This window comes from Perna viridis, chromosome 4, assembly GCF_037379345.1.
Source record: "Perna viridis isolate PV_CMFRI_1.1 ecotype Kerala chromosome 4, ASM3737934v1, whole genome shotgun sequence".
Classification (NCBI taxonomy): domain Eukaryota; kingdom Metazoa; phylum Mollusca; class Bivalvia; order Mytilida; family Mytilidae; genus Perna; species Perna viridis.
The window spans coordinates 27,507,056-27,526,118 of NC_142448.1; the positions used below are offsets into that span (position 1 = coordinate 27,507,056).

General features: G+C 32.6%; 1 protein-coding gene across 1 annotated transcript; it reads right to left on the minus strand.

Moving 5' to 3' along the window:
- Nucleotides 1-240: 240 nt before the first annotated feature.
- Nucleotides 241-3,324, minus strand: LOC148619569 (uncharacterized). Its single transcript, XM_088576937.1, has 3 exons — nucleotides 1,805-3,324; nucleotides 1,428-1,500; nucleotides 241-1,148 (listed from the first exon to the last, which is right to left on the minus strand). The coding sequence occupies exons 1-3, from the start codon at nucleotides 3,311-3,313 to the stop codon at nucleotides 718-720; spliced, it is 2,013 nt and encodes a 670-aa protein (XP_088433063.1). The 5' UTR covers nucleotides 3,314-3,324; the 3' UTR covers nucleotides 241-717.
- Between the last annotated feature and the right edge of the window lie 15,739 nt (nucleotides 3,325-19,063).

Consider the following 19,063-nt stretch of genomic DNA (forward strand, 5'->3'; position numbering starts at 1 on the left):
TTAAGAATCGTTTTATTACAAAAATGGACAATCTCTACTAAGCGCTTCTTATTTGTATCTTGGTGTTCCAACTTTCTTAGAATAACAAAAATGTATAATGCTTTTGGGTCTGCATTTTAACTGATTTTGGGGAATACTAGTGTAAAGAGTTGATATATATGGTATTAAAATGTTATGTAAAAAAACAATGATTGTATTTCGTCAAAAAATTATTTATTTTTACTATAGTCCTATCTGTTACATATATATAGTTTGCAGAAAACAATACATCCATCTCAAACGAAAATCAAGAACCATAACCTTTGCGAAGTGTCAGTTTCTTCTCGATCTATATGTTTTTATCACCAACCGAATACGATTTGTATTATGAACTTTAAGTTTCCGAATAAATAATTAAAAATGAGTTTAGTAGGTCTTTGAGATACATGAATCATTCCCTACTGTCTGATTGTTATAAAGACTATTACATATTTTATTTTTTTTAAACGTTAGATGTTGACTGTTTTACTTGTTATCAAATAGGCTGCAGAATATTTGATTGTGTAAAAATGCTTTAAAACTGTAGTTACATGTATAAAATGTAAGTATAAAAGTCAACGCATTAAATATTTTTGAACAAATGAATAAACCATACATTAAAGTAGTACCAAGATTTTTAAACAAATAAATAAACAATACATTAAAGTAATACCACCTATCTAACTCAGAATTGAAGTTTTAAAATTTGAAACACGGGTAGTTTCCCCAAACTTCAAGTCGTTCATCGTCCTCTTTGTACAAGTTGTACATAATCTGACACCGTGTACACCAGCAATACCGTGGTCTGTACAAAGGGTTATTATGTGGCGGCAAACAAGGCGTGGCAAAACCATCATCGAATTCTGAAAATTCTTTGAAAAGATCTGGCTCAGGAGTTCTTGTTGGAATTTCTGTTGGAGTCGATGACAAGTCGGAAGGTTCTCCTGTTGACCCTATAAATATTTCGTCAAATGGATGTCTATCATATATCATTCTGGATTTTCCGTTTCTTCTGCTTTTCGAATTTGAAGATTTTTTACATTTTTTTGTTTTGCTTTTGTCGAATTCACTCTTCGGTTGTCGAAGTGTATGTATTTCGCCGACTTTTTTATCAGAACAGTTGACCTTCTCTGAAAAAAAAGATTTTCATATACGTTAAAACATTTATAAGATAAATCTACAAAATTCAAGATAGTATTTTTTTTTATTACAAATACGATTGGTACGGATGTTTTATGTCTTTTTTTAAACGATATAAGCAATAAATGAATAAAGTTTTCATTCTTTCAAAATATTTCATTGTAGTTATAATACAAACATGTTCTTTTTTCAAAACTTTTCGTATTTCGTTTTTTTTATTCTTCTGATTGCATCATATATGCCTGAATATACTTCATCTGATAACTTACCAGATTTTGATTTTACAATTTCCATATCTATCATTTCAGTCTTTCTAAATGCAATCCGCCCTGACCGGTAAAACTATGAAAAGAAAAGAAGTAAAAAATACATAAATTGAAATAATAAAATGTAATTTTAATTTTATTACAATTTGTCTGGTAATTTGTTTGTTTTGAAATTCCAAATAGTTTTATACATGCACATTTTATAACGTTTTGGAAAGAAAAAATGTACATGGTTAAGCATATAATTTTTTCGCGATTGGTGTTCCATACAGTGAACAAATGTTGACTAGTAAGCGTTTTACGAGAAGGTCAAATTGAAACTTAAAATGTCATTACAATTTGTATGTTTTGGACTATGTGATAAAAAAAATAAAACATACCAAATCATCATTAGACTTAGATGCTTTAATTTTCATTTTTCTTTTTTCCGATAGCATGTCATCGGTGTTTCTACGTGGTCGAAATGGTTCCTTGGGATCAACAGTCAAGTGCGAACTCTTGTTTGTTTTCATGTGATTGCTATCGCTATGAAGTCTGGGCCGAAAAGGTAGTTCTTCCCTGGCTTCAGAAAACTGCACAAAATCTCTGCTTGCCAAAGGTATTTCGTCAGGGTTTCTGCGAGGTCTGACAGGTTCTTTAGTATCTAGTAATGGCAAATCTGAGCTCTGATCTACTTTCGTATCATTTCCTTCGCTATGAAGTCTCTGTCGAAAACGAGGTTTTGTTAAAGATTCAGTCGAAGTAGCCGACCCTTTACTAGATGTCGGCAAAAATGAAATTATACTCAACTGACTGTCGCTCCCACCATTTGAATTATTAATTGGGGGTAAAATAGGAGAAGATGAGCATCTGCCACTGTTTTCAAACGCAGAATTAAAGTTATGTTCATACTTTGGTAGTTCTAAAAACTGCATTTCCTTGACCAAACTGCTCTTGGGCTTATCATTGTCTTCTTTTATTTTTGATACTTTGCTTTCGCTGTTATGTCTTGGGCGAAATTGTGATATTGAAATTTCAAAATCGTGGGAAACGTTGCAACCAGTCAACCTTTGTTTGCATTTCTTTGAAATACTGCTTTCGCTATCAGCCCTTGGCAAATTCTTGTCCGCGTTGATTAATATCTTCACATTCATGTCTTGTCTAGATTTAGAAGTCAAATCACTTACTACAAAAGCTTGCGTTTTTTTCATAGTCCCCTGTAGCATTGTATAGCTCTTACCATTTTCCTTCTCCTTTTTGAAAATACCTTTTTTGATTAAATTTTGCCGTTTTTTTATTAGCAATGCACAATTCTCGCTATACAGCCTTGGTCTAAACCCTGTTTCGTTTTCTGGGCTTGGTTTCCTCTGCAGATTGTTTTGATTCTTGTCAAGATTTAGGTGAGAAGATATCAGACTGCATTCCTCTATTTTGCAATGTTTAGAGTCTGGGCTTACACTTTTCCCGTTTGAATCACTGTCAGAAAGTGCTATTGGTGATTTACTCATAAAAGAACTTATCGTTTTAATTGGCTTTTCTTCCTTCTTTCCGTTGTTTGAAACATTTCTTCTGCATTTGATTCGTTTCTTCATGAGGGAAACTTGACTATCTGTAGAGCATCTTGGCCTAAAGGAAAATTCTTGTTCATTTACATGTACATGTTTTACTTTTGAAAAAAATCGACTACTATTCTCTGGCGTCCTCGTGTCAATGCCTGCCTCCTTAGATGGTGAGGTCTTACTTATATGATAAGTGTCGTTGACTTCTTGATTTTCTGATGAAAAACTATAGTACGGACTTAATTTTTCAACTTCCGTAAAAGAAACTTCTTCCTCAGCAGTATCTTTCAAATTCACATCTAACGGGACCTTTTCAATAGATGAAAGTTGTTGTGTATATCTGCTTTCCATACTGGCAAATTCAAAAAGATCGTCTCCTGGAAAAGAGATTTGATATCCCATTAATGTTTTTTCTATCAATATCAATTTACTACACATTCCAAATTATGTGTTCAATGTTATTAATCATTACAACAGACTAATTTAGAAACAGTATTGTTTTTACAAACTGTACAACATATTTCAAAAGAACACAATTCGATTGATTATTATCTGTGTTAAACAAACCTATTTGATATAGTACCCGTTAAGGCAATTCATTTTTATCTTGATGGTAAATATCAACATAACAAGTATGTAAGATACTCCACGATAAAGGGTAAAAATATTGACGAACTGATATCTCTTGGCAAAGTCAAATGAAAGTGTAGAAAGAAAAAGATCGTATAACAAATGGCAATATCAAAGCCAAAAATCGGAAAGGTGGAAACAACTGCAATTGACTTGGCTTGGTACATGCATTTTCGAGAGTTTTCCAGATTTTAAATGTTTTTTTTAAATACAAATATAGGGAGATAATACCTGTTTAATATATGTCACCTATGTATTTTCCATATAGACTATAAAATGTACAGGAAATACTGTTTTTTAGCTAAATAAATATGGGAAAAAATAATATTAATATCTGACACTTACCCATGTAGTTAATTCCTTTGTATAAAATATTAGAATTACTGTATAAATAAGCATGTTACCATGACGTCAATTCACGCGTCATTCACTCAAATTAGATCTTCGTGGGCTGGTACGTCCTGAGTTGTTCGTTCAAAATGTACTGAAAATTAAATCATTGATCTCTTTACAAATTATCACTCTGTTTCTGCATTGTATTAAACGCTAATTACTCATTCAAAATGAACATTTATACAGAGGGAGTGAATGGGTCAAATATCACGTCTTGAACAAAATAGATGGTTGAAAGAGTAATCAAGGGAACCAAGATTATAGCGGTAATCAAAAGAATGTAATCTTGGGACAAAGACCAGACATGGAAAACAGATATACACAACAAAGATCATAAAGTAACTAAAATCCTACATACAAAGTAACAAAAGCAGATGAGCAACTCGGACTCCACTAAAAACTGGGAGCATAGACCAGGTGCACCGGTAGGGTAAGCGTAATTAAGGGAACCAATATTATAGCGGTAATCAAAAGAATGTAATCTAGGGACAAAGACCAGACATGGAAAACAGACATACACAATAAAGAACATAAAGTAACTAAAATAAAACATACAAAGTAACAAAGCAAATAAGCAACTCGGACTCCACTAAATAATAGTTGCACCGGTAGGGTAAGCGTCCTCTGCTTTTCTACAAACACCCGCCGAGTTGCTAATAAAAAGTCAAGTCTGGGGTAGACTAAAGAGGAAAGGGAAACTATGACACGTTGAACAAATCAGTTTTCATGGCGCAGATGGATTCAGCGTAACGATCCATGAGTTCATGATGACGACCATAAAACTTTTGTAGTGATGACTAAAATCTTGTAGCAACAGAACCCTGTTTATTAGAATTCTAGCGCAATACAAAAAGGTCTGCGTAGTCTCAGCAAGCTCTGACATAACGTATGAGATGTAATATGAACACTCCATACGCAGGTGCTGAAGGGATGTTGCCACAGATGAAAGGAAAGTTGACAATTTTGAATGAAAAGTCATCACGTTAGTCGTAAAGTTTGGTCGATAGTTTTCCTTTACCATCGATTTCTAAGTGTAGGTCAAGATACGAGGCTGACTTCACGGTGTTTGTAGTATCCTTTATCTCAAGTTCTTCGGGGTAGATGGGATGCATCTAATCCCCAAAATTAGGATTGTTTAAGGATAATTAGTCATCTATAAGGCGGAAACTGAGATTCCAAGATCTAGCTAAACGATATTCTTTCTTTCGGATCAGATAAGCTATAAAGTCAGTCCGATAAGAGTGAATGAATAGGTCAGCAAATAGAGGAGCACAATTTGTTCCCATTGGAATGCCGACCGTTTGTTGAAAAACTCGTCCACCACACTGAACAAATGTGTTGTCGATTAAAAATTCCAGCATTTCGTAAAGATCTTCCTCTGTATATTTGGAAGATGATCTGGAATTATTTCTTACAATGTATGAGGAATTTCTACCAAGAACTATATATTTGTATCTAGGTGTGCCATCTTTTTTTGGAAAAACAACGATATATAATGTTTTTAAGTCGGGATTTTAACTGCGTATGTGGAATAGAAGTATACAAGGTTGAAAAATCATATGTTTTAATGCTATTATATTCTGATAATAGTCTTGAACTGATTGTCTCCAAAAGATCTTTCGAATTTTTCATGATCCACATTGAATTAATACCACTACAGGAGTAACAAGTGTTTAGGTAGGACTGCAAACCCTCTTTGACAGCTGTGAGTATAGAAGTTAAAAGTTTTGAAAGAGGTTTGGTGGTACATTTTGCAGATCCAGCTATCTAACGTTGTTCGTATGGATTCTTGTGCAGTTTAGGAATCCATAAACGATAAATCACAATCATCGTCCTTGGTAGAGAGACCAAAAGAGGATAGGACAGATTTATGATTTTCCACAATTTCTTCTTTGAAGAGTGTGGTGGCAGTATAGGTCATATCACTGCTATTTTTTTCTACGTTTATCTCTGATGATAAACATTGGATGTAATACGTTTTGCAGACAGAAACAATGTTGTTTTGGGCTTTGTTTGCTGGTACAACATATTTGTCATGTATACTAGACAATGTTTTTGCTACATGGGCGTCTTTAACAACTGATGTATCATTGGCACTCATTGACCTACTTGAAACTTTCATTCGTTTCAAAATTAAAGGCCTCATGTCCTTTAACCACTCTGACAGAGAACCAATGTCTTCTTGTTCTCGTTTTATCCATTTTCTTGCGTAGTCCTCCACGGCATCCATAAGAACTTCAAAGTTCTAATTCCAATTTATGGAGCGGGGTTCACGGTACTTGGGACCTTTAGAAAGGATATGACGCAGAGATTCGTTTTCGATGATGGATAAATCTCCCGTAACGATGTGATCGGAAGAACCATATTTGAATTGAGAGTTTTTGCAAGAACAATCAGGTGGTTTAGCCTCGAAGTCCTCAATCTCGAGGTTCTGCAGCAGCCTTTTATAATTGGTGAAGTATAGGAATATAAAATAATGGTATGAATTTGTCTTTGAAATATTGGGGAAATTTGTTGGTAACGTTTTTGTGATGGAGAATGTTAGCCAAATTAATTGCATCTATACCTTTGTTGACAAACGGTAGTAGAAGAAATGATAGTTTTTCTTCGTCTTGACTTCTCACACAAACTGGTTTAAAGAGTCTGTGGAAACCAAGATCTAAAATGATGGTAACAAGTCTGTATGATGATGAGGTAGGGTCAGAAACAGGAGTGTCTAGACTTGTTTTGAAAAGGGATTATAGTAGGGCGAGAGGTATAGAATATAGTTTGGTTTTGATGTAATGAAGTCCAAGAGGTTTTTGTATGAAAGGAAAGAGATCATCTATTGAGATATCATGTAACGTATGTGAGTATAGTGGCAATGGTCTTGACTCCTTTCCCGGCTTGGAGTTTTGTCAAATAAATTCATCAAATTTATGCTATTGTTCTATTGGCTTGAAAGGTTTCCTTTACTTTTGATGTTGTCATTGCATCTACTCTGCATGTCACTTTCCCTACGATAGTTTTTACTTAGAACGGGACTGTTCGTAGGGTGGTATTTTTTTTTCTAAAACAAAAACTTTCATAGAGGATTGAATGATTTTGTGATTAAAATGTTGCTAAACTGTCGGGAATTTGGTAGTATGTATTCCCGAACGATGACCGCGCATTCTTTTGTTTAATTGTTCTTAAATTGTGTTTCACCGACATATATTAGACCGCATAAGTTGCATTTTAATCCGTATATTAAGTTTGTTGATTTGCAACTTAAGTCATCGTGACTTCTTGTATGGAAGGTTTAAACTCGCCGATTTCTGTCTTTTGTAGTCTATTGTTAAGTACCGGATAAGGGCATCATCACAAGTTGTGTTTTTGAAGCATTAACTTGTCGTTTGGAGATCGAAAGGACGATATGATATAAAAAACGTATAGAACAATTCGAACATCATTTTTTTACAAATAATGCAATTTATCTACACTTTTAACAGGAATGATTTTTTCCATTAATCGAAGAAAATGAAATTTGATTGATTGATTGATTGTGGGGGTTAAACGCCCGTACAGCAACATTTCAGCTATATTCAGGCGACGAACATTTAATGGATGATAAAATGAACATGAAATAATGATGATATGAAAAATGGGATGAGACACAAGGATAATACGGACGACAAATTTTGATTGCCACTAGAAATAGGTAGGGATGGGTATGGTCGGGAAATTTGGCCTCCTGTGCCGGAGTGCAGAGGTTCCTACTCCTATCGAATACCACAGAAGGGTTCTTTAAGGTGCGAGGAACGTGGCATCTTTCCCAACATGGTGTAGCACCGGTTTTCCGTATTATAGCCTGACGACCCCAGCATGTAACACGCCAGGGGTAACCCATCCCACCACCGGCCCCCGGCAAGGGTTCTGAGCACTATTTTGTCGCCTTTTACGACAAACTTAGCGCTGCTGTGGATCTATTCTTTAAATTTTGGTTAGTGATTGACAATTATTGCAGGGCATTTATGCATATTGTTTTCCTTTGTTAGAAACATAAAAATCCATTTCTCATCTGACAAAAGTAAAAACAGTTAATTTTTTTTTGTCTTATACAAACTAAAGTTGCGGCCAATGTTTTTGGGTGTTTTATTGTTGTTGCGGCTAATGTCTTTGGCGGTTTTAATCATACCTTTTGCGGTTCATTTGTTTTTTGTTTTTGTTTTTTGTTTAAATAAAAACAGATCTATTAGAATGCTGTGAATAATTGAGTTTTCCTAGTTACCAAATTTCGACGATTTAAGTGTCAAATAGATTCCGTCACTTCACCCTCAGACATTTCGGTCAAAACGTCTCTACATTTTTCACTTTTTGATGTCAACAATAACTTTGAATATCAAGTTGATGACCACTAAATGTAAAATTTAACTGAAAATGATACTGAGTAATTGACAAAATAGATTTGATGAATATAGTAGATAAACGCCGAAAACGATATTAGATTTAACCATGCGAGGAACTATAATATATTTCCTCGAAGTCGTTGAATCTTGACTGTCTTAACTTTAGATATTTACTTTTTCTTTTTGACTATTTTCATATAATATGGAGAATGCATTGCTTATAAACGAGAGTAACATTCTTTTTGTCTGGTATTTTGTTTAAGACTATATTGTAGCCCCTTAGGCCGTATTCATATTTCTTTGAAATAAAAATCATTTTTAACATATTTAAATTATAATTACTATATTATATAATATATACATGTTTTAAATTGCAAATGCATCTGTTAATAGTCATTACTCTGCTTTTGAATATTGTTTTATCTGAAGGGACGAAATTAATTGTAATGTGTCGTTCTCAAACTAATTATATTAAACACTGTAGATACTTTCAATGCTGTTTAAATATTTAGTTGCATCTTTCGACGTTAATGACATCGTTTTAATTTTTAAAATAATTATTGGATTTTCTGCATTATCTCCGCGATATATCACTTCCAGACGTTGAAGTTTTATTCTTTCTATTCTACAGACCGCTTACATGCTGGTGCATTTTGCATTTAGCTCTCCATCTCAGTAAAGGTAACCAGGCTTATCATATACATAGCAGAAAAGGACGTCATTAATAACCTTTAGATATTAAATAACTTTACATCTGGATTTATCACCGTTGAGAGTTGTATGAAATTGACAACATAGTGTCAATTCCGCACGAATGTCACGAAAGTTCAAACCCAGGGTGATATAAGCGGCTGAACCTCTTCTAAGATACATAAAACATGCAAACTACCATACATTTATCTACTGCTGATCTATTGTCTTGAACAAAGATAACCGTACATTTGTATGGTTTAAAACCTCGTTTAACCCACATTTTCTATTTGAAATACCTGCACAAAGTCATGAACATTGCGATGGTTTCCAATTTTCCGGTGTTTACTCTGATATTGCCATTTCTTATACTGACTTTCCTTTTGACTGTTGCCTAGATTTTATCGGTCGGGTAATTTTATTATTACCCTTCATGGTAAAAAAATTGTGATTTGTTTTGATTGGTCAATCTTATTTTTTCTTCCAACTTTACTTTTTATTGTTATTCCTTTTTCCATTTTTATCTTATTTTTTACTATTTTCTTCCATAGTTTGGAAACTGAAACTTTTTCAATCATCATTTTTATTTCAATATGAGTATTGACTTGAGATACACCCAATACACTATATACATATCGATATTTTACCAGTCCGTACGTGTTTTTATAGTTTGATAGTTTGACCAGTTTTTAGCCGGGTGTAAGGGTTGTGATCAGATACTTAATTACAATATTACACATTTAACATTGAATAGTGACAACATTTTCTTATGAGGCTGACTTTATAGCTGATTTGATCAGAAAGAAAGAATATCGTTTGGCTAGATCCTTCAATCTCAGTTTCCGCTATATAGATGACGTATTATCTTTAAACAATCCTAATTTCGGGGATTTGATACATCGCATTTACCCAAAAGAACTTGAGATAAAGGATGCTACAGACACTGTGAAGTCAGCTTCATATCTTGACCTACACTTAGAAATCGATGGTAAAGGAAAACTATTGACTAAACTTTACGACAAACGTGATGACTTTTCATTCAGAATTGTCAACTTTCCTTTCGTCTGTGGCAACATTCCTTCGGCTCCTGCGTATGGAGTGTTCATATCACAACTCATACGTTATGACAGAGCTTGCCGAAACTACGCAGACTTTTTGTATCGCGCTAGAAGGCTTCTGGATAGGGTTATGTTGTTACAAGATTGAAGTCATCACTACAGAAATTTTATAATCGTCATCATGAACTCGTGGATCGTTATGATGTATCCATCAGCATCATGAAAACTGATTTATTCAACGGGACATAGTTTACCTTTCCTCGTTTGTCTACCCGGACTTGACTTTTTATGATAAACTCGGCGGGTGTTTCTAGAAAAGCAGAGGACGCTTCCCTTACCGGTACACCTGGTCCATGCTCCCAGTTTTTAGTGGAGTCCGAGTTGCTCATTTACTTTTGTTACTTTGTATGTATGATTTTAGTTGCTTTATGTTCTTTGTTGTGTGTGTCTGTTTTCCATGTCTGGTCTTTGTCCCTGGATTACATTCTTTTGATTACCGTTATAACCTTGGTTCCCTTGATTACTCTCTCCTATGTAGTTGTAAATCGTATTGATATTTTTCGATTTTCTAAGTGTCAAAAATTAAACTCTCCTTCTACCAAATGCTTGCAAAATGCACATAAGAAAATGAGCAATGATATGCTTTGAAATATTATCCCACTCCAAAATAAAACCAAATTTGGTTTCCAAGTTCAGTTCTTTTATATTTTATGCAAATATCACATTTTAAGATTGAATTAGTAAAGATTTTATGCAATTAATATTAACAGTTATATCCACACTGATTTAAAAGCTTTAACTGCAAGCAACACATTGAATTATACTTTTTTTTATTATAAAGTGTCATTCATGATCTTACTAGAAATTCAGTAAGAACCATTTTTGTCTGTCATAAGTCATGATATCTCAATTTTTACCAGTCGAAATTTTAGTTCAGATTTGTTAATGATTTAAGCCACCACTCTTCTGGACCCAACCAGATTTATATCTTTATCTGGCATTTCTTACGAACTTTCATACCTAATTTCTATATGCACAACCTTTGTATATTTATAGGATATGTTTCACTTGAATCAACTGAAGCTTAAAGCAGAACGACATAAAAGACATTTGATATAACAAGACTTAACATTTCAGCTTTCATCTTTCAGTTGTTTATTCACTCAATCTGTAAAAATATTATGCAATCTTGATAAAATGCGCACCTTTCACAGAGATAAAAAAATCATCGTCAAACTAAGAAATATGACATTGATTCTACAGTGAAAGAATAACAGCGATAAGAATGCACTGAAATACTTAAAAAATTAAAACAAATTGTTAATAAAATTTATTACGTAAACCGTGAAAATGTACAAAGAAACCGGTAATGTAACTTTCTTGATACAATTCGCATCCTATAATAGTGTGCTACGTTATGGTGCCTATATAAGTCAGGAGTGTGACGAAATTTATCAAGGTCTTTTTTTTTGTTTCAGGAATTAAAGCATTTATGATATTTCTATTGTCTTTATTTGGCTTACTGTATGATTTTAGACTATTTTTCTTTCAGATCCATCTATTCCCACTATTATATGAATTCAATAGCAGTTCTTCCAGTCATTTGGAAAAAGGATAACATGAATAAAAAATAAATGAAAATTTACTGATGTTTGAAATGAAAGTTTCACGAAAAACAATGGTGACTTGAAAACATAATTAATATAGTTATATTATGATGGTTAAATGTCAAAGGAATGTCTTCCTAATAGTTTAGAGTCATACCAACCATATAAATTGAAGATATCTTGGCTCTTATAAGAAGCTCCAAAAATGTCAGGAGTGTGACAAGGGTTTAATTTTTGTGGGAAAAATTACATTTATATATGAATTTATTTTTTCATTGTATTTTTCAGGCAAACCTGTCCCAAATTAAGAAGAAAATGCGATAGAGCTTTGATAGAACCAATACCGCAGCTGTAAAATCCAAATAACCTATGTCAAGAGTGTGACACCTTTTTCCCCTTTCCCTATTTCACTCATAATATTGACACATTTTTACCTTATGACATAAAATGCTTTGAATTAGGATTATTTTTGAAAGACTTAATGATGTATAGCCCATGAAATAATTCATAGACATTTGTAAGTATCACAGAATAGATAATTTAATGATTAAAAAACTTATATTTTAATTTTGTTCCAGTAATAAGGTCAAAGATCAAATGTCACACTCCTGACATAAATAGATTCGAAATCAGAATATCAGAATTAACAAGCCAGTTTTTTTTTGCAGAGTGACAGCATGAGAAGGTTGGTTGATAAATTTCCAGCATTCAGAGAGTCAAAAAAGCATAAACATAATGTTGAATCATCAACAAAGAAGAGGCTCCAAGGAACGCTGTAAAGACTGTTCAATTTTATGAGTTTTTATTCAGAAAATATATCACACATGTGACATCCAGGATAATAAGTCTTAATCTGTATTATTTTTTTCAGAAAGATAAACTTATACATGTATGTATGAGATAATATGTACAGTGCAACAAATATTAACTTTGTAGACGTTTAGTATCATTGAATACTATTCTACTTCAACACCTTACAGCTTCACGGCATTTTAATCGGTCAGTTTTGTTTTAAAGAAGAACACAACAAAAACTATAACATAGTTTAATTCATATTTGGTGGTGGTAAATGTAGTTCGAAACTTAATGACAAAAGACCCCCAGGTGTTATCAAAATATGCAAACAAAATTATCAATTTTAGAGCCACTTTCAAAGTTCTAATTTTTATTTTATTTTATTCATTTCAAACATTTAGAAAATCATTGTTTTCATTCAATGCCATATAATTCTGTCGTGTTTCAACTTAAATGACTAGTTATTAATAATGCATGTCTGTATAATATAAATTGGTATCAGCTACGAATAATCACAGTCAAATTCAATGGTTTAAATATCTATTTAAATAATAAGAGAACATGAAATTGCTTTTCAATATCATTGCTTTAAACTACAATGCTCTCTCGACTAAATTTAAGAATTTCCCTTTTTTAAGTAATACATTTTTTTCAATTTTCTTCTTTTAAGGTTTTTAAATTTGACCAGGAAGTTCATTTATGATATTTGAAAAAAAGACCCTTTTGACAATAACATTTATTCATGGCCTAAAGTTCCAGATTGTATGTGGCAGCCAGTTACAGACATTATCTCCTCATTGTCAACTCCTGAAAAAATGCTTCCAGGGAGGGGTATTGTTATGACATTTAGAGCAGATGAGATTAAACACTGTGTTGATAAAGTATGAAGTTGCTCATTTGGTTTTGTTACTTTGTATGGATGATTTTAGTTACTTTATGTTCTTTGTTGTGTATGTCTGTTTTCCATGTCTGACCTTTGTCCCTGGATTACATTATTTTGATTACCGCTATAACCTTAATTCCATTGATTACTCTTAAGTTTCAGTGATCACTGACTTTTGCTCTATTGTACAGAGGTTTACTGGCTTATTGCATGATATAGTTATGAGTGTGACAAATTTTCCATTGCTATTTTTATCTTCGTCAACATAACATTTATTTTGATAGAATGTATTGTTCAGATAATGCTAACTTCATGTGGATTTAGTTTGATGAAAATATCATTCCTAAATGATACTATCATGCATTTATATAAATGTAAATCTCTGATACATATTACAAATCAAATAGAAATTACATGTACGTGGAAATAATGAATGTCCATTTATGATAGAGATGCACTCAAGTAGATGTTGGAGCTATAATGTTGAAAGAGAAATTTTTATACCGTCAAATTAAGGTTTCGAAAGGATTTGTCAGGAGTGTGACAGTTCTTAATCAAGTCTTTAATGAATGAAAACTGAACATTTGTTTATGTTTGTTGATATCATAAAATCATAGATATTGAAATGTTGTTCTGAGATTATTTTATCGTTTATCATGTTTATATTTTTATGTATATATGTTGACTTGAGCAAATTGTTTATCATTTGCATACTACTTCGTTTTTTAAAATAATCATACAAACGCAATGAAATAAAAAAAGAAAATAGAAATTGTACAGACAAATCGCCAATCATCAAGAATTTCATCAGTAACTTATATTTCAATTTAACTAAATCTAATACAGATGCCAGGAGTGTGACATTTTTTCTTTAAAATCTTATCTATTTTGAAGCATTCATATACTATTTTAGTTCAATAAGATTGAACTGAACTTTTATATTTGAGTCTGAAGATGTATCAAGCAATAATTATATATTATATATAACTTACAAGAATTTGACGCTTTGTTATAACAAAATGGTAAAAAAAGAATAATTTCTCTAAATTACTCTTAGGCAAATCGAACTCGTACTGCTGTCACATCTATGGCAACACCGCCTGCACAAAGTCTAGCGCCCTAGACCACTCGGCCATATAAAAATATAGCTTTCGCTGGCCGGGTCATTCCTCCTCGTAGAATTAATCTAGGGCTGTAACTTAGTACACGATATATGGTGGTGCGGGACAGTTCATTTAGATGTTAATATGTAGGATAGAGGATCAAATTAATGATGCATGTCACAACAAATCAATATTATACAACGTCTCAGAATGTGACGACTCTATTTGCTACACTGGTCCATCGGATCAAATTGATACAGGGAAGATTTATTAATTTGATCCTCTATCCTACATATTAATATCTAAAATGAACTGTCCCGTACCACCATACATCGTGTACTAAGTTACAGCCCTAGATTAATCCTACGAGGAGGAATGGCCCGGCCAGCGAAAGCTATATTTTTATATAGCCTAGCTGGCCGAGTGGTCTAGGACGCTGGACTTTGTGCAGGCGGTGTTGCCATAGATGTGACAGCAGTACGAGTTCGAATCCCGCGGAGGGAACGACCAACAATTTGCATCGCAAATTTGACAGTTCTAACATCGTTGGGAATTTTTCAGACCTGACAAACTCTTATTTGAACAGGATAATTTTATATAGATTAAACATAAAAAAACTGGTAAATTTCAACATGTTTGCTTTTTTGTTTAATTTGTCCGGAGTGTGACAAAATGTTACTAAAAGCATGTATATTTTCAGTGCTCATATTAAAAAAAAGGAAAAAATTATCAACAAAATTTTTTTAAAGTTATAAAACCATAACCAGGCTGTAAAAATAGAATTTTAGCTTATAAAAAATTCATCTTATGAACAAAACATTTTGGTCTCCTGTCAAGAAAATATATGAAAAATACAATGTTTTAGTTGTTTTTAAGAAATAAATGCAACACATCATACTGAATTGTACCAAAATGTTCAGTGTTCGGTGTTCATTATGTAACAAATCAAGAAAGATAAAGAGAAATATTAATTGAGTTTCAATGATGATGCCATATTTGTACATATCTTATTTCAATTTGTTTTTATTACTTTATGTTTATTAAAAATTGAAATTATTCAAAACGACTTTGCATTTTACTTTGCCATTAAATATTTAAGAATTATAACCTATGAAACATATCTTGGAGCAAAAAAATATATTTGAAATCTGACCCCTTTCGTCACACTTTTGCTTCATTTTTTTAAATCACCCATTCTAAGCAATGAAACTGTCCCTTGCTTGATGCTTGAATACGACGGAATCGCCACTTATGTTGCTTTCGGCGGAATTTACGAAAACTTTCCACTTAGTACAAAAACTGTAAAAATACCGCTTTAAGGAGACATTCATTTGACATTAAAAATGAGAATAAGACATGTAGCGAGGGGTTTGACTATTTGTTGGTAATTAAAATGAAGAAGGTAATGAAATCCAAGATGGCGACTTGTTTCCCTTGTGGTTTTTAGTGTATGGCCATGGGGAATACAAATAGTTTAAACCGCATTTTAGTAGAATTTTTTGTTGACGATATAAAATACTCTTTCAGAGTATGCTCTACCCTCTCTTTCACCGACACTCACAAATATCTGCCAGAACATTACCCAATTCAAACTGGTAGGTGTGAATTTCAGGTCGAAAATTAGGATTATTCCATTTACGAAGACTTTTAGTGGGTGAAGCTCTTCAAATAAAATGAGAAAGTTCATTTACACAATATTCGGAATTATAAAGAATCATTTACAAAATAATAAGACATAATTACAACTTAAAAAATACTGTTACATGTATTTGACAAGTTTTGTACACAAAGATTGTTCACTTTTCTGCATTTGATTTTCTAGTCAAGGGAGATAATTGTAAACATTAGGCTAAGAATGAACCTAGTTTTGGCTCGTGTACCTCGGAATACCATAATATCAATAGAAACCATGTATAATTAAAGAAAGGATTGGGGGTCGAGGTGTATAGCTACGATATTAGGGTCAAAGGCGGATCATCCAGACAATGGTTTAAAAAGAAGATTCGAACTTATTTGTAATCTATAATTATTTCAAATTTTTAGCAAAAATTTTCCAAAAAATTCACACTTACACGAGGTCAAGATCTACTTAAATGCGAGTATCGATTGATTGTCGATTGTTACCTTATTTGAGTACTACAACCCCTACATAGTGGCTGCTTGATACACTTCCGGTTAAGGGGACAAAAGTCCTTGCAAGTATACAAGTCTTATGTAGTGTTTTCCGAGTATCGATCTGGAAGCTTTTAGAATTCCTATTTTGACTATAGAATTACAATTAATACCCCAAATCAACGTTTATGACAATAAAATAATGTAAATCTAATGTCAAATAAATATCAAACGAATGTCAAACGTATTTCGAAGAAGTAACCAACTGCACACTACTTTGAAGCACGTCATATTAGAATCGTTATTAAATACTCGAGGTAGCATTTTGTTCATTTGTAGATTCGAATTCGAATTATTTCATTATTTCTAGGCTTGTTCCCTTATAGGGAATCTAGTTTCAGTGAAAAATGAATAAAGCAATATGTGTTTTTGTACCTGTAATTTCCACGGGCATAAGGTTCCTTGAAGATAAGAAAGAAACGTTATGTTAATGACTGCTAATTTTTACCCTAAAAAAATCAGAGGGGAAATCAACTACCAGGTTATTAAAGGTAAAGCGTCCGTATTTTTTAAAGATTATTAGCAGTTTAAAATGTTCACATGTCGTCTTATAAAACATTCCATGATATTTTTCTATAATTAGATATATTTATGATATGGCTGCTTTACCTTTTCTAGTAACCCTCAATATTTAAGCAATTAATTTGAAGACATTTTCAACTGTCCAAAAACCCCACTCCTTTTCACACCCTAAGTTGTTTGTTTGTGGACATTTACACTTACAAACTATCGTAGGTAGTAGTCTTATCGAGTCGAATTAACTGTCATTTACATTATCTTAAAACTAATAAAAATGAAAACTGTTCCGTGTAGCGTAGTTCAATTTGATTAATGGTTGTAACCCTCAATAATTTGGTCAAATATGGAAAACGATTGTGATATTTTCTGATTGTGACACAGTACAAGTTCTTGACACTGATTGTGTGTGGTCATATGTAGAGTTTTTTTTTAAATAAAACCTTTATCTATTATTGGCAAAAATGAAAAAAAAAATAGAAACACGGTTTAATTCAGCACACCAAATTACCAAAGCAAGTAAATTTAGGTTGAAATTAAAAAAATAATGCATTTACACCATTTGGACATCAATATGGATCGATTCGAAAACAGGACTTACATTCCAAAATAAAAATACGTGATCAGATTAAGCAGACCCACAATAATTTTAATTTGAGGAAATTGAATGAGGTTGAAATTTTAATCTTTTGGAACTCAATAAGTACCACTAAGAAGGTCCGATATTTCGAAAGGAAAATACACGTTTAGATTATGTATATCAGAATCCCCTAAATTTTTTTTTTGGTAATTAGATATGATTACGAGTTAAAAGTTAATGTGGCCATATGGTGCGTGTGCTAAATGTGTATACTTCAGTTTTAAAATTTTGGTACAGACTTTGAATACACAAGGATATAGAGATATGATGCCCGTTCCCTGTATTGTTTCCCCGAAGTTAGAAATTAGTACCAAATTGACCCAAATTCCTCGACTTGTGTTATGTATTATCTTCCATATATTACATATCTGATCTATCGTAGTCTTATTTCATAATAGGGCAGTAAAATTGTAGAGGTTCTGAAATATGTAATAATATTTTAACAAATGAATAAAAATAAACAAAACTTTGTTATTGTTCATTTATTGTGTGAGACCTTTTCTTGATAAAAAAAATTAATCTGAATATACTTATCATGTTTATTTCAGTCGCTCCATTTTAAGATGTTTTTGTGAAGTTTTTACAGTTCTGGATTATTTGACGTCAGGCAAAATTATCACTTGCTTTTCCTTTTAACTTATTGATATTGTAAAGGCTTCATGTATGTTTCATCCTTATAAGGAACAGAAAGTATGCGATATATAAAATACCCATTGTTTAGTTAGTGCAATAGAGACTTTTACTCGGTCTGTTTGTCTTTCGTTTTAAACTGAATTATTTTTTAAGCATTTTTTTTGTTTTGGACTAATTACTGGTTGGTGTATTTTGTTTATTGAAAAAGTAATCAAGAAAACCATGATTCGAGCGAAATAAAAAATATATATATTCCAAGAATTAAAACTATACAGGGAAAATAGACACTGACTCCACTGAACACATGGAGTATAGACCACGTATATCAGTATGACAAGCGTCCTCTGCTTTGGGCTAGATCTTTTAATCTCAGTTTCCGCTATATAGATGACGTATTGTCGTTAAATAATCCTAGTTTCGGTAATTTTATACTGCCCATCCACCCAAACAACTTGAGATAAAGGATACAACAGACACTTTGAAGTCAGCCTCATATCTTGACATACACTAAACGATCGATGGAAAAGGAAAACTATTGATGCAATGACTTTTCATTCCGTATTGTCAACTTTCCTTTCATCTGTGACAAAATCCCTTCAGCAGCTGCGTGTGGA